The sequence below is a fragment of the Mirounga leonina genome, unplaced genomic scaffold (genome assembly GCF_011800145.1).
Source record: "Mirounga leonina isolate KUSES-001 unplaced genomic scaffold, KU_Mleo_1.0 Mir_127, whole genome shotgun sequence".
Classification (NCBI taxonomy): domain Eukaryota; kingdom Metazoa; phylum Chordata; class Mammalia; order Carnivora; family Phocidae; genus Mirounga; species Mirounga leonina.
This window is the reverse complement of record NW_023270316.1, coordinates 78,487,068-78,503,992: the sequence shown is the minus strand read 5'-3', so window position 1 is coordinate 78,503,992 and position 16,925 is coordinate 78,487,068. Positions and strand designations below refer to the sequence as shown.

Sequence of the window (16,925 nt, the reverse complement as noted above, 5' to 3'; positions counted from 1 at the left end):
GCAGTACTTTAGCGGCTCCTGGGTGGCTCAGTTGGTTGGGCATCTGACTCTTGATTTTGGCTGGGGTCATGATCTTAGGGTCCCAGGGTCATGAGTTTGAGCCTTCTGTAGGGCTCGCGCTCAGCAAAGAGTCTCCTTGTCCCTTTCCCTCCCCCCGCCCCCACTCCTGTGCAAGCAACGCACGCACTCTCTCTACAATAAATAAATAAAATCTTAAAAAAAAGAAATCATAAAAATACTGCTTTAAAAATAAAAAACTTTGATTTGATAAAAATTAAAGAAAACAGGGTTTTAAGATATAAATTGAAAGTGTGGAAAAAAACATTTACAACTTATGACAAAAAGGATTAACATCTATAGAGGCAGGAACCAGATTAGTGGTTATTTGGGGTGTTGGCAATTTCATTTTTATCACTGTAAAACTGCAGTAAGTCTCTTCAACTCAAGTAAAAAGCAATTACTTCCCTAAAATTGATAGGTCTATTGTTAGAATATTGCTGAAAATAGTTTGGCTCACCAAAAAAAGTTCACTATATCCTATTTAGTATCCATTTATTTGCAAATAAACATATGAAGGTAAATTGTAATCCCATCTGCTTTCTGATCAAATTCTACCTAGTAAAATTGAAATAAAGTACATCTACTTATAGGTCGCCTGGGTGGCTCAGTTGGTTAAGCGACTGCCTTCGGCTCAGGTCATGATTCTGCAGTCCTGGGATCGAGTCCCGCATCGGGCTCCCTGCTCGGCAGGGAGTCTGCTTCTCCCTCTGACCCTCCCCGCCTCATGCTCGCTCTATCTCATTCTCTCTCTCAAATAAATAAATAAAATCTTTAAAAAAAAAAATTAAAAAAAAAAGTACATCTACTTATAATAAAGAATGAAGGAATTCTTTATGAATATATAGCATCTTAAAAAGTTTTAAGTATATGTTTTAAGATAGAAAAAAGACTTACCGTCCAAAATTTTATAAAGTACTGTAAAACTGTTGTAGCCACGAAAAGGCAATATAACAAGGAATACAATAAAAACAGCAGGAAGAATTTGTAATTAGAAAATCCCACACAGTTATTCACCCTAGAAGAATGAAGAAAGTCACACTGTAAAAATAAGACAAATCACAAACTCTCAGAAACAAAAAACAGAATGGTGTTTGCCAGGGGTTAGGGGGGCGGTGATGGGTGTAAAATTTTAGTTTTGCAAGATGAAAAAGTTCTGAGGATTGGTTACACAATATGAACATATTTAATACTACTGAACTGTACACTTAGAAATGGTTAAGATGGTAAGTTTTAATGTTATTTTTTAACAATAATAAAAACAATAATAATATATATGGCAGATAAAAAACTTAACTATTATTACTTGGAAATGGGCCATTTGGGAAGTAGGGAGCAGTATCTTAATTGTGGATGTGTGTTTTTAATAAATTCTATGAGGAATTTGGAATTTTAATGTTAATTCTTAATATATACTTACTTGGGTTACTAACATCAGAGTATATATTTAAAGGAATACACAATATAAACATGTACATACATAAATATGCATATAAGTAGGACCAATTCAACCTTGAGTAATCAAGTAATTGAACTGACCTTCAAAATTTAGGAATGCTGTGGTAATTTACCTCCAATTCTCTCCTTCCCACCTCTCCACCCCCAATGTGATTTCCTCTTTTTTATACATACCAAGGACAGTGATGATCCATCTTAAGAATACATCTAAAAAACAAATAAACATAAGAGAATCCTTGCATAAAAATTCCCCTAATTTTAATTTCTGATAGTTTTCTCTTTCTTTGGCTTAAATTTTTACCTTTACAAATAATATCTTAGAAAAACTGACCGAGGGGTGCCTGGGTAGCTCAGTGGGTTAAGTGTGTGACTCTTGACTTCAGTTCAAGTCATGATCTCAGGGCTGTGAGACTGAGCCCTGCATTGGGTTCCATGCTGGGGGTGGAGCCTGCTTAAGATTCTCTCTCTCCCTCCCCCTCTGCCTCTCTCTCTCTCTTCCCTGCTCCCTCTCTAAAAAAATAAAGAAAAACTAACCCAGTAAACATTAGGTTAGAGAAAAGTTCTGGCATTTCCACAAGGCCTTTTATAGTTAAGAGATGATTTTTAATACTGGGAATTTAGCTGAGCATAGCCAAATGCCTTGAGCCATACCAAATGACATTTTAATATGATATAGTACATATAGCACTAGGTAAATTAGATAGGTCCAGCTTACAAATTACTGAGGGAGAGAAAATGAAATACAGAAATCCCTATACTATTTTAACCACACACAACACATAAAAATAAAACTTTAGGAGCAAATATGTTAAAATATTAACAATGATAGGCTTATAGATGGTTATTTTTTCCATATAATTTACAAAATTTTATTCCATGCATAAGCACCACTGTACTTTTATAATTAAAAAACCCCTCCAAATTTGCCTCATCACCAATACATGCAATCTAGATTTGTATAAAGTTAGACTATAGAACATCTCAAATACAGCAGTCCCCCTTATCCATAGTCACCCCCATATCCAGCTTCCCCTGGTTTCAGCTACCCACAGTCACCGAGGTCTAGAAGCAGATGATCCTCCTTCTGACATACTTCAGAAGGTCAGTGGTAGCCTAATGCTATGTCACAGTGCCTACCTCATTCACCTCCCTTCATCTCATCACAATAAGGGTAAGTACAGTAGAATGCATTTAGAGAGACCACATTCACATAACTTTTATTACAGTATATTGCTATAATTGTTCCATTTTATTATTAGCTATTGTTATTAATCTCTTACTGTGCCTAATTTATAAACTAAACCTTATCATAGGTGTATGTATAGTATATGTAGGGTTTGGTATTATCTAGTTTCGGGCATCCACTGGGGGTCTTGGAATAATAGATCCCCAGGCAGATAAGAGGCGACTGCTGCAATATAGGAAATGAATAAACTAATACCCAGGATGTTAAACAGCCTAACTAAAGTTCAAGGACTAGTAGAGATTCCCAAACTATGGATGTTTCCTTCAACACACTACGTTCTCACAAGGGCACGCGCGCACACACACACACACACACACAGAATCAAAATTTTCTGGGAACAATGTCACAGATGGTAATTGAAAACAATATTTTTGTGGTTTGTTAGGTTTTAATATTAACAGTAAAAATAAGAAAACTGTCATGATAGTCTTTTTTTTTTTTTCAGTGAGTCTTTTTAATCCAGGAAATAAAGTTATCCTTCTCAAGGGGGTTATTACTTACTTGCTCATCAATATTAAATTAAGCATAAGCATAGGAAGAATATTTTAACAACTATTATAGGAACTGTTAATCAAGATTACTTCAAAGTATATTCTAGCTTACATAAATATTTTTGTTAGCCCAGAATACATAGCAAATAAAGGGAGAGGATACAGTGTTCTTGCTAAGTATAAAGCATATGAAATATTCCTTCCCCTTCCATTCCCCTGTCACCAATTTCCAGTGCTAGGGTTAAATAGAAACAAACAAGTAATACTTACATGTCACATGCTGAGCAGTGATGTGCCCGGTCAGGTTTAATCAACTGACATCTTTCACAATACCTGATGGCTATATTTAAGAATTAAAAGGAAATTGTTGAAGGATGTATAAGCTTAGTTAATTTGACTATGTAAGTTACTTTCATTTCTTTTACAAATAATTCTGTGAAATTGATAACTAATAATTTTAAAATAATACCAAAATGCATTAGAGAGCTTCTGAAATCAAAATGTCAAGAGGTAGAAGGAAACCTCAGAAATAGAACAGTGCCCAGCAATTTTCAGATGGAAAAGGAGATCTATAGCAAGTAAGTGACTTGCACAAGGTCAAACACCTAGTCAGGTAGTAGCATAACTCAGATTTACTAAGTCCCGATTCAAGCTTTTTTTCCTACTATAATACATTGTCTATACTAAAATATCCCAAAATGAATGTGCTTAAACTTTTTAAGGCACCCTGTGGGATTTTGTTTTTAACATTATAAAATAGCTTTTTCAAGAAAAACAAAACCACAACCTTTTATCTCCCATCCCTATCCCAAATAGCAAAATCGAGACAACATTTTTAAAAACAAACAACCCTGAACTTCTTCCCACTCAATTCTAACATATGTTACTGCTGCCCAATTTATATGTTCATTCAAAACATGAGCACCTATTAGGTGCCAGATACTGTCCTAGGCTTAAATCCCTGCCTTCATGGAACTTATATTCTTTTGGAGAAGATGGGGAGTACTAAATAAGTTAACAAAATAAATAGTATATTAGTGGTACGTGCTAATAAGAAAAATAAAGCAGGGAGGGGGAATTGGGATATTGTATACTGTAATTTCAGAGACATTTGAGAAAACTGAAATTGAAGGAAGGGGGTTACTAAGTCACACTGGGAAAAACAGGATTCTAAGCAGAGGACAGGCCTTGAGGTGGGAGCATGCTTAGTTTGTTTAAAGAATAGGGAAGGGTGTGGTGTGCCTGGAACAGGGTGAAAAGGAGGTCAGAGATGACGTCAGAGATTAATAAGAAATCAGATCAAGTAAGACTTGTTTTCAGCTCAAGTACTCTGATTAAAAAAAAATTCAAGAGAAGAAGTCCACTGGAATAAGAGTTCCATCAGAGTCTGTATATCGTACAGAACCTTAAGTTTCGGTTTTTGAAATTTAAGTAAGTGACAAATAGATCTTTGAGATTCACGAGGGAAATGTCCCAAGACTTCACAAATCAAAAAGTACCTTAAAAGCCATTATTATGGATGAATAGAGAATAATAACATTATAGTTAGACGCTAACTGTTCTCTATATGATGGCCTCTAAAGCAAACAAACTGTACTGACTTGGCAACAAGGCAAATTACTACTGATCTTTCACAAATAGCTGAAACATTTATAGATTTAGAGCACTTAAATGGCAAACACTCTACTTGATTTTGTAAATGGCTTCTTTGGAGGTATCTGCTTGATTGGTAAGCCACTCTCTCCTTCTCTGGGAAATGAGTTCAGACCACCCTCCCTGCTTCTAGTTCATGCTCTCTCTCCTATGGATTCAGCACTGGGACTGAGAATGAGTTATGGCTGCATACTGCCGCAACTGGGTAACATGTGATGGTGATATTTTGCCATGTGAACGGGATAAAAAATAAAAACTTGTTTGCAGGGAGATAGTGTTAAAAATGAAAGAGAGACACAGAAACAAGAAGAAATAAGCTGCACAGGGTCCCAGTTTTGGTTTTCCAATTATGGGTTCCAGTTCTTTCTTGTAGCCCTGCCCTTCACATACAGGAAATACCCACCAATTTCTGACACCATTTCATATTTTTTGGTAGCTTTTTGGGGTGAAAGGAGTTAAAAAGCTGAAGCTGTTGCCTGTTACTTGTGATCCTAACAAACATAGTAATAGTGTAGAAAATACGTTCAAATAAAAATTTAAATTAAGTATACCCTCTAAAAAGTGCATGAATCATGTCATGTATTACAATCTATTTGGAAGGAAATTTGGCAGTATCAATAAAAATTTAAGATGTATATGTTCTCTGACTCAGCATTTCTACTTCTAGAAAATTCTATAGATGTGTTCACTACAGCATTGTTTTTAATAACAAAATACTATGAATAACTTGAATTATCCAAATGGCAAAGCATTTTGATATATCCATACAGTGGAATACTATGTAAACTTTAACAAGAATTTTCCATACAAAATACACATGTACCCTAAGTTGGAAAAATGCAAATATATCACATGGAAAAAAAGCAAATTGTTGAACAGTCTGGATATGTAGCATGTTTCACATGTCTGAGGGGAATAAGAATACATATTTTTTTTCTTTACATATCCCAATAAAATGCATCCACCTTCCAGATGTGAATTAACATATAAGAGAGACAAAGTGTTATTTTGAAGTAATGTTGTAAGTTATACCTGCTAAAAGGCACTATCCAGGTAACCAAATTTGTATTGGTTAAAATCTGTTTACTCTAGTTGTTAAAATATATTAATTAATTGTACATAAGTTATGTAATACTCTGCCAAGTATAAAAAATTCCTGCAAAGATATACAGGGTGCCCCCAGAGAGTAGTGCTGGGGTGAAGGGTAAACTCACTTTTCTTTCTTTTTTTCTTGTAGGCTCCAAGCCCAGCATGGAGCGCAAAGCAGGGCTTGAACTGATGACCCTGAGATCAAGACCTGAGCTGAGATCAAGAGTCAGACCCTGAGATCAAGAGTTGGATGCTTAACTGAGCCACCCAGGTGCCCCTCACTTTTCATCTGGTGCCCTAAAAAAAAATTTTTTTTTAAATTATGGCATGTATTACTTCTGTTATTTCAACAAAAATATCTTTAAGATGAAGGGAATGTATATAAATATCCACCTAAAAGAATAAGCTATAGTTTACTGAGGGTGTGTTCTATAACACCTCACCTGGGTTGGACATGAGGGAGATAAAACCATACAACATAGAAAAAGTAAAGCTATAAAGGACAGTAGAAATCTCCTAGTTGATATCTCCATTCTACAGATGAAAAACACCCTAATATCAAGAGAAAGTAATTTGCCCAAAGCTATATATAGCTGAATTAGTGGTAAGATGAGGATCAGGAGTATCTTATATTCTTTTTCCTCTATACTTCCACTCAAAATTCTGAGATGAGAATTTTGCCCTGAGATGAGACCAAACTGAACAGACCTTTGAGGAAGACTTTTGAAGGATCCTGATGACGGAGTAGACAGAAGAACTGAGGAAAAAGGAGCCATTGGCAAACTTCAGTTTCTTGTCTTGGGTGCTGAAATGAACAAGGCTGCCAACGGCAGAAATAAGCTCAGTCTGGGGGAAGCAGGGAGAGTGGGGCAGGATGTTTTTCATTTATTTATTCTCTCATTCATTCAACAAAATTTAGAGTTTCTACCATGTGACAAATATTGCTTGATGGTATTAAATTTTGAACTGATGAATCCAGTTTTATTTGGGTTTGTAGGTTTGGGTAATAGGTCACTCAAGGACAGCTATTCTGGTGGGAGCCAGGAAGGTGATGAAGTAGGAGGACTCTAAGCTCACCCAGTCCCATGGATACACGTAGAAAACAGACATATCAGTGCAACTAACCTAGAAAATGACCAAGCTGGAGATGCTGAATGGGTAGACACATGCCAAGAGGGATGAATCCTTGAATAATGGCTACAGGGTGCTCTGGGGGAGAGGTCTGCAGGTTCTTCCCTCTGAAACATCAGGAAGAATGCTGCAGCCCTCGTGCAGCTAGACTGTAGGCTTCTAGATAAGTGATCCTGGTGTGCAGCTGCAACTCCACCCCTTTGCCTCACATACAAGAAAGGGTCTGGAATGCAAATGAGCGCTAGTGTGACAATATCCTTGAATCTGTTTTTTTTTTTTTTAAAGATTTATTTATTCATTTGAGAGAGCGAGAATGAGAGAGAATACATGAGAGGGGGGAGGGTCAGAGGGAGAAGCAGGCTCCTCGCTGAGCAGGGAGCCCGATGCGGGACTCGATCCCGGGACTCCAGGATCATGACCTGAGCCGAAGGCAGTTGCTTAACCAACTGAGCCACCCAGGCGCCCTCCTTGAATCTGTTTTAATTCATATTCAGAAAAGTGAACTCATTCCTGAAAACTACTAAAGAAAACAAACTGAGACACAATAAACTAATAATCACAATATCCTAGTGTCAGAATTCCAGAGGTGAAAACAAAAGCCGAAGGAACAGTATGAAAAGAATAAGGGCAAGGCACCCTTGTGAGGTTAAGAAAAATTAAAAAAAATTTAGGAGGAAGAATAATCATTCAAGGATTAAGAAACAGAACTAGAACAGAAAAGCACAAAGAAGAAAGCTTTTCAAGAAACCAGAATGACAAAAGTCACTGAACTTGGGTAGGGATAATGGAAGCCAGTTGTCTGGTATTAGCTGGGAAGGAAAAGAGGACTTGGGTGCAGACAACTTATAAGAGAATCTAACTCAAAGGGAAGAGAAAACATAATGGCGGTTAGAACAGCATCTGAACCAAACTGTTGTTGTTTTTGAGAGAGATATACTTTGCATATACCTGAGAGCAAAGGGAAAAAACTGGCTGTGATTTTTTAAGTGGAGACGCAAGTGTTATAGGAGCAAACTGGGGGAGAAGAGAAGAAAAAGGTCAGTAATCTTCATGCAAATATAACAAAGGACAAGGGGCGCCTGGGTGGCACAGTCAGGTAGGCTTCCGATTCTTGGTTTCAACCCTGGTCTCAGGGTTGTGGGATCGAACCCCGTGTCAGGCTCCACGCTCAGCTCAGTCTGTTAAAGTCTCTCTCTCCCTCTAACCCCCACCCCCGCACTCTTTCTCTCTCAAATAAATAAATAAGTCTTAAAAAAAAAACAAAAAAAGGATGAGAACACACATACCAAGAGGAAACTGATATGCTCTGGAAAAGCCAGTTTGTAAAGGTGCACTGGCAGCAGGGACTCTGTCACCAGTTAGGTCAGATGCTAGCTCTCCCACTTACTAGCTTGTGACCTTGCGTCAGTCAGTAACTTACTTTCCATGAGCCTCAATTGCCTCTTCTGTACGTGCAAATAATACCAAGTGTAAAGGACTATTGTGCAGATTAAATATAAATCTCCTGGAACATATCAGATTCTCAATAAAGCAGGTGTTACTAGGATGATAATAATAATTACTATTTCGGGGCACCTGGGTGGCTCAGTCGGTTAAGTGTCTGCCTTCAGCTCAGGTCATGATCCCAGGGTGCTAGGATCGAGTCCCACATCGGGCTCCCTGCTCTGTGGGGAACCTGCTTCTCCCTCTGCCTGCCACTCCCCCTGCTTGTGCTCTCTCTCTCTGTCAAATAAATAAATAAAATCTTTAAAAAAATTATTTCTGATAAAATACAAAGTCAGACTATGATGGGGAAAATCAGTGAAAGAGAGAAAACTAGGGAGATTTAAAAGTGCATAAACAGTGCTCATTTTGACAGCACATATACTAAAACTGGCACAATACAGATAAGATTAACATGGCCTCTGCGTGAGAATGACATTCAAAAAGTGAATAAACAGCCAATAAGGAGAATACCCAGGAAGAGGTTCATTCAACAAATATCTACTGAGGGCCTATTTAATCAAGACACTTTGTTAGAGACCATGGGAAAAATTCCTGACTGCCAGAGTCTTAGAATAAGGTCGAGTAAGTGACATAAACAGAAATAACTATGAGGCAGTGATTTGTGACCTACAAGGTAAGAATTTGAGAAGTTCAGAGAAGACTTTAAAAATCACTTCTTGGGGCGCCTGGGTGGCTCAGTCAGTTAAAGTGACTGACTCCTGATTTTGGCTCAGGTCATGAGCTCAGGGTCCTGGGATGGAGCCTCATGTCAGGCTTCCCCCTCAGTGGGGAGTCTGCTTGTCTCCCTCTCCCTTTGCCCCTCCCCCCCCACCGTATGCATGCACGCATGCTCCCGCGCGCTCTCTCTCTCTCAAGTAAATAAATCAATCTTTAAAAAAATATTGCAATTTTAGTATATGTGCTGCCGAAGCGAGCACAATAAATCTTTAAAAAAATAAAAATCACTTCTTGCTCAAGTGAATAGAAATTGGTGAAAAGAAGCAGACATTGAATTAAAACTTTAAACTGGATTTAGAGAGGAAAAAATAATTGTTCTAAGCAGAGAAAAAGAATAAAAAAGGTGGGGAAAGACAAGAGTGCTTTTAGCACAGAGGTGATGCAAGGAAACAGTGTGGGACAAAGCTAGAGAGAGATGTCAATTGGATCCACACTGTGGAGGGAGAAGGTCTAGAAAGACCCATTTTGTTTCCTGAATAGCTAATAATCTCTCCACATGGTTCAAAAAAGCCCAAAAAGGAACTGGGTGAAAAGCCCCCCCACCTCTCCTCCGTGTGGAGGCAGCTCCATCACTTTCACTCGTCTCTGCTCTATGAAAAGTCTACTTTCTATAATATGTATTTCTGTAATTTTGTTTTTTAAAGAATGAATGCATATTATTTCTATAATAAGAAAAAAGATAAAAACTCCCAAAGTTTGGAATTCTAAGCAATAGAATTGCAGTATAAAATGGTGCTCAAGAGCAGGGACTCTGCCTGTAGTCAGAAGGTAAGTTATAAATCCCAGATCTTATTACTCGGGGACTTTGGACACCTACTTTGTGCCTCATTTCTTCATCTCTAAAATGAAGACAAGTGCAGCACCTCCCTCAGAGTTGTTCTGAGGATTAAATAATCACTAGTAAAGTATTTAGCATAATTCTGGTATAATATTGAATAGATGAAGGGTATTATTCAGAGTAGAGGAAAGCCTTAGTGTAAAGATGTTACATCAGTGGCTATTAACTCTTCAGGCCACACATACTGCTCTGAAAATCAGTTTATCTTGGTATGAATGGGGTATTTTGAACACTACATGTACCCACAACTTTGCATACCATCTCAGAATTCATAAATTCTCTGAAGTCTTGGACTTTGGGTTAAGAACATCTAATCTACAGAACTATAAGTAGAAATAATTATTATAAATCAGACTTTTCATAATTGAATATAAAAAAGGATTATTTTATATTAGCTAACCATTTACTGAAAATTTATTATTAATACCAAGATCTACACTAAATGTATATATCTCATTCATGTATCTCATTTAATATTTCCACTAACCCAAAGATGTAGATATTCTTATCTTCATTTTAAAATAAGGAAACAAAGGGGCACCTGGGGGCCTCAGTCGGTTAGGCATCTGACTCTTGATTTTGGCTTAGGTTATGATTTCAGGGTTGTGAGATTGAGCCCACACTAGGCTCCACACCAGGCATGGAGACTGCTTAAGATTCTCTCTATTGCTCTCCGTCTGCCCCCCACCACTTGCACTCTCTCTCTCAAAAAACAAAACAAAACCAAAAAACCAATAAAATAAAAAATAAAATAAGGAAACAAGAACTTAGAAAGTTAGTGACTTTCACTACCCTAGTACTGGAAAAGCTTGGGTCTGGTTTGAAATTCATGTTTTTGTTATGTACAGCAATATATTAGTCATGCAAAAAGAATAGTATTAAATGCATGAAAAATTTAAGTCAGCCAAATATCCCCTCCTAAAATCTTGTACAAACTTAGTTACATTCCTTAGCCACGACTTGCACATAACTATACAAAGGTAAAGCTCCTCTTATTTCCCCTCGGAGCTGAACAGCATAGTGGGTTCTAGAGCCAGAGCACCCAGATTTAAATCCATTTTTCTACATATGGCTTCAAACAAGTTATAAACCTCTCTGTGTCTCAGTCTCCTCATCTGTAAAATGAAGACAATAGTATCTACCTCAAAGGGCTGCTGTGAAGTTTAAATGAGTGTGTGTAAAGTACAGAATAATTGTTAGCTATTATATTATCCTGTATTTGAACAAAACTCATGAGGTATATAATATAGAACTTAAAACCATTTCCTATACTTAAGTGACTACACTGGCCACTCATAAATTCATTCGTATTGTAAGACTGTCACCCTGAGAAAAGGAAGGTGCCGCAGGAGTCACCTATGTCAATAGGCAGTGGGAGAGTAGAAATACCAACATCTTTGTAACCAGACAAACCTGAGTTCAAATTTTGGCTCTTTTGAGTATTGGGTTTAAAACTTGACAGGATTCTTCCCCTTTGTGTCTTTTACTCCTCTCCATTCTAAGTTAGCACATTCTTGATTTTTTAAAAAATGACTCCATGATGACACACAATATTCAAATTCAAACCAGAATTTCTAAATGATGGTTTGCTAAGAATAACAAGTGACATTTTTAGCCATGAGGTTGAATTAGAAAAAAAATGCAGAGAGAAGTGAGCCCCTTAAAAAATCTGTATCAATATATGTACAAATGTATGTACATCTGAAATACCACAGAAGATACAGAACACAGGAAAATCTTGTTTTTGCAGATGTTATCTGTAGCAATCACAATATCGATGTAACTGTCAAATCATGCAGATATATCTTGGCAGGATTAACCATATTTTAAAAATTCCTTCGCAAGGAAAGCTTAAGACTGGTTTTTCTTACTCCTTGAAGCTGATGTGGTGTAGATAGGTAAGTCCCTTGCTGCTCTTTTCAAAATTTCTTGTTGTCTTTCTTGGCTGAATTCCTTTTCATAACGTTCCTTTTCAGAACTGGGCAAGTAGAACTATAAAAGGAGAAATAACTATTAATTCTTTTTAATCCCATAAACTATTATGCTCAGAAAAACAAAGTTTCATCCTTTGTTGAAAACACATTTTCTTCTATGAAGGCAAAACTTATTTTCAAATTAAAGAAGCTAAATCAAGTATATTTTAACAAAACTACATACCTTTGACAGATTAAGAAATATTTGCCCTCTATACTAGTGATGGGAAAAAATGTTAACTAGAAAATTTTGCATCTTTGTATTTTACAGAAAAAATTAAATACCTCCAACCAAAAAGGGCTTAATATATATATTTTCTATTAGTAAAAATTTTAATGTTTGAAAATTAGTGCCAAGAAAATTTTAATTTTTGGAAGGATGTCCAAGATTCACTGGCTTTGGGTTAAGAGGTTAAATCATAGGCACATGGTCCAGCCATTTTCTGGCCAAATATTTCAGTGAGGTCAACAAGTCATTCTTTTACTACTCTGTTTTAGCTTTTAAAGAGCTAACCAATAGGAATACTTTCTGCAAAATTATTAAGGATTGTCAAAGCAAGCATAGTCTCCTTTTCTCAAAGAGTTAATTCCTTTATGCTATTTTTAGTTTCCATTTCTTAAGTTTTTATTCCCATAGTGTGGCCAGCCTCCAGTTCATTTCTTAAATAGCATTTTCCTTACAAAGGACTTGTTTATAGTTGCTCCTCATGTCATCCCAGCATCTCAAGGACCCTCAGTTTTATGCCTCTAATTTCATGTAAACAAAAGCTTTCAGTTTCTATCAGTCTTTATTTCACAGCATTTCCTTTTAAACTAAAAATGGCTTGAGACTTGTTCTTGATCATGTCTTGTATTTTAACTGTACTGTTTCTCAATTTTTTTCAAGCAAAAGCAAGGTTTTGCTTGAAAAGGCCTAAAGAGTCATGAATGGAGTTTTTATATTCAAGTATTTTGATCTACCTGCTAACTCACTACCAAAACTTTCCATACTCTTGATGCTTCATCATCAGTAATAATAGTATTAGCTTATCAGTGCAGCCTAACCTGTTACAAAGAAGGCAACAGTTTGGCATAGTAGTAGAAAGAGCTCTGGGCTGAGGGAACAGTGATACCAAGAGGCTCAGCGAATTTTCTAAGATTGTACAATTATTGGCAGAGCTGATATTAAAATACAAGTCTTTTGAGTTCTACTCTACCATGCTTCCCTCCATATTGCTAATGTAAAATAACTGTTCTTGCTTTTTACAGACTGTTACTCTAACCTGACCAAACACCACAGTTTAGGATGTAGAAGACTCTATTTAGATTACCTTTCCTGGTTCCCACAACCAAATCTTGATGGCATAAGAAATCCCCAAATTTACTTCTAAGGCATGAGAAGTTAACACAGACAAATTGAACAGAAAGAGGTCAGAAAAGTTTCCCATAATCTTAAGCTGAGACTTTGGAGGTCACTTATCTAACTTCCCAGGGAGGTAGGAATCTTCAGACGCCGTTTCTGAGATCCACTCCCTCGTGAATACTTTCAAGTACTGAAATACTTCCCTACTTTGCAAAATGGCCCATTCTCTTTTAAGAGAATTTTAACTGGTAACTTGTTTGAATTAAAAGTTCTTCCCTGACATGTGTCTCTGAAGCATTCACAGTAGAGTATAAGAATCATTTGGTATGATGATAAATGTATATTTGGATAGGAGATGCTCCAATCAAATTTTACAGTTCCCTTGTAAAATCTGAACAGATTTCCCTGGGCTATCATATTTCTAGCCTGTGGTACTATTCCAGGCCTCAACATTATTAATTTTCCTTAAGGACTAATGTTATAAATTATGAAAAACTTAAAATGAAAATCTCAAGAGACACCAGAATTTTAGATGAGGAATGGAACAAAATTTAAAATGGATTAGACTTTGGAAATTATTACTATACATCTAGTTTTCATTAAAAACTACAAAACAGAATTCAAACTATGAAATGCCATCATCTTAAATTCAGTGTTCAGATGGTTCAATTTAAATATGTATTAGATACCAATTAAGAACTTGGCACTGCGCAGGTAATAGGAATCCACAGATGAATAATATGGCCCTTGCCTTCAAAAGTACATTTCTACAGTCCAGTAGGAATGCTGGCCATGTCAATAAAGAAATATAACTTACAAATCAGCATAGTACAATATGTTACCAGGTATGATAAAAATTCCCTTAGGAGGGGGTGGGGACTGTCAATGAAAGACTCTTGGAAGAAGTGGTACCTATGCTGGGTTTTGAGAGATAAACAGGAATCTTCCAGGAAAACAAGGAGGGAAAGAGAATCTTGGTAAAGGGAGCAGCATACAGAAAGCACAAAGATGTGAATATAGCATGGTATAGTCAGGGCAAAACATTACTTGACTATCGAGTTCCAGGAAGAAGCAGTGGAGATGAAGTTAGTAAGATTTTAGTTCATGAAGGGTCTTGTGTACATGCAAATGAGCATGACCTTTATCTTGTAGCTGATTGGCAACCTCTGTAGGATTACCAGAGAAGTGATGGGGCCATATTTTCTTTTTAAAGATGACACTTAGTGATGGAAGATGCCTGCCAGCTCTTCATATGCTGCCTCCTCACCATTCACTCATTCACGTATTTAGCAATCTGCCTGTTACATACGAGGTCTGAATCTAGGCAATGGGGATACAGCAATAAGCAACAAAGATTCTTCCTTCAAAAAGCTAACACTTTAGTGAAAGAGATACTTACAAAAGTCTTGGTTTAAGTGACACTTCCTCAGAGATTTCTTTGACCATACTACTTAAGGTAGCTTTTTCCTCTAGTATCTTTCATTGTTTATGCTTTAATATATCATCATGTTCTTATTCTAAGTTATCTAAATTTATCACAATTTATAATTATTTTGTTTGTTTACTTATCTACCATCTGCCTCTCCTTTTAAAATGTAAGGACCATGTCTTTCTTGTTCTTTTTATTCTCAGAGCCTAGCACAGTCTGACAAACAGTAGGTGCCAAGTACTTGCTGACAAAGGATGAAAAAAATACCCATATTTATAACTTAACTTTCCTAAAAATGTAGTGTTTTTGCTATTCAGACTCAACCAATTTCCCTGGGTCTGATTCCCAAGTGTTGCTCTAACCTCTCAGCTCACAGAGTCCTGTTAATACAGTTACTTTAGGAGCGACCTCACGGCTCTGTAACCATTGTAAGGAGCTATCTCAGTCAGCACACTGGAAGCTTATTTAGAAAGAGAACCATAAACTCCTGCTCTTTCTTGCTTGTCACTGCATCTTAACTTAGCTGGCCCTTGATGATTTAATAATTAACTCATTCAATAGTGAACACCCACTATGTGCTAAATAGTGGGGAAAGGGATGTAGTGCAGGACACCATAAAAATGATCCCTGCCCTCAAAAACTGATAATAAGGTGGTGCATACAAGTCAATAGGCAATTATGAAACTAGATGGTAAGTTCTATGACGGGGAAGGCAGAGCATGCCATAGCAGGGCCAATGGACACAGGCCTGCGTATTCAGCTGAACTTCTAGAAATAGGGGAGCATGAAGGATGGAGTGGATGTAAAGGCTTAAGCCCTCGGCTGAATGCTAAATGGATGCAATATGACAAACAACCACCAAAATAAATAACATTTAAATGGCACTTATTAAGTGCTATGTATCCTTCTGAGCACTTTACATATACTATTTAGTATATATTATTATTACTAACTACATATATTATTAATTTATTCAATACTTACAACAATCCCATAAGGTATGTACTACTATCACCTTCATTCTACAGGAGAGATCTGAGGTACAGACAGCTAAGGCAAGTCTCCAAGGCCACCCAGCTAGCAAGTAGCAGAGGCAGGAGTTGAACCTGGGCAGTGTGGAGCCAGAGTCTGAGTCCTTCACAACCCTGTACTATACTGCTTCTCAAAAGTATTACCAATTGTTTTTATCCTACTTTTTTAAAGTTTTATTTATTTAAGTAATCTCTACACCCAACATGGGGCTTGAATCCATGACCCCAAGATCAAGAATCACATTCTCTTACAACTGAGCCAGCCAGGCACCCCTCTTTTTCTATTTTTTATTTCCTATAACAAGAACTATTTACTTCAATACATGCTATGTTTTCAATAGCCATCATTAGTAGTAAATGATTAAATAAAATCAGCTCCTTTTCAACTCGGAGCTTAAGATATAGATGGCAGTTTGTGGGGCGCCTGTGTGGCTCAGTCGGTTAAGTGACTGATTCTTGGTTTTGGCTCAGGTCATGATCTCAGGGTCATGAGACTAAGCCCCTGTGTCGGGCTCAGTGTTTACCGGGAGTCTGCTTTTCCCGCTTGCACACATGTGCTCTCTCTCTAAAAATAAATCAATCTTAAAAAAAAAAAAAAAAAAAGATATGGATGGCATTTTGTAACATAACTTTAAGAGATGACTAATTATTACCAAATGTCTGATGAATATATTTTAAGAAACACTACGTTTGATTGATGATTTCACTACCCCTTAAAACAAAAGCATCCAATGGAAAAAAAAATGTGCAAAAGACTGGCATTTTCTACTTAATGCTGAATGTACACACAACATATGATCCAGCAATTCCAATCCGAGGCACCTACCCAAAAGAATTCTTTCTCTCTCTCTATATATGTAAGTATATACATAGGTATATGCTATAGAATGTTTACAGAAGCCCTCTTTATAAGAGCCTTACACTGGAAGCCACCCAAATGCCCCTGCCCATCAACAGCAGAGCA

General features: G+C 36.9%; 1 protein-coding gene and 1 non-coding gene across 11 annotated transcripts in view; one reads left to right on the top strand and one right to left on the bottom strand.

Annotated features, from left to right (window-relative positions):
- ZDHHC20 (zinc finger DHHC-type palmitoyltransferase 20) overlaps positions 1 to 16,925 on the bottom strand; it is an 80,882-nt gene that overhangs the window by 27,876 nt on the left and 36,081 nt on the right. For 9 of the 10 annotated variants that reach the window (XM_035003706.1, XM_035003705.1, XM_035003704.1 and 6 more), the window contains exons 4-7: positions 12,058 to 12,178; positions 3,523 to 3,592; positions 1,690 to 1,722; positions 955 to 1,075 (exon numbers count right to left, since the gene is read on the bottom strand). In XM_035003706.1, coding sequence (XP_034859597.1) covers positions 955 to 1,075; positions 1,690 to 1,722; positions 3,523 to 3,592; positions 12,058 to 12,178 — 345 coding nt within the window. The remainder of the gene's footprint in view (positions 1 to 954; positions 1,076 to 1,689; positions 1,723 to 3,522; positions 3,593 to 12,057; positions 12,179 to 16,925) is intronic. The other variant, XM_035003707.1, reaches the window with a different exon arrangement.
- Positions 8,968 to 9,074, top strand: LOC118009706. Its single transcript, XR_004678994.1, has one exon. It is a non-coding gene; the product is annotated as a U6 spliceosomal RNA (small nuclear RNA).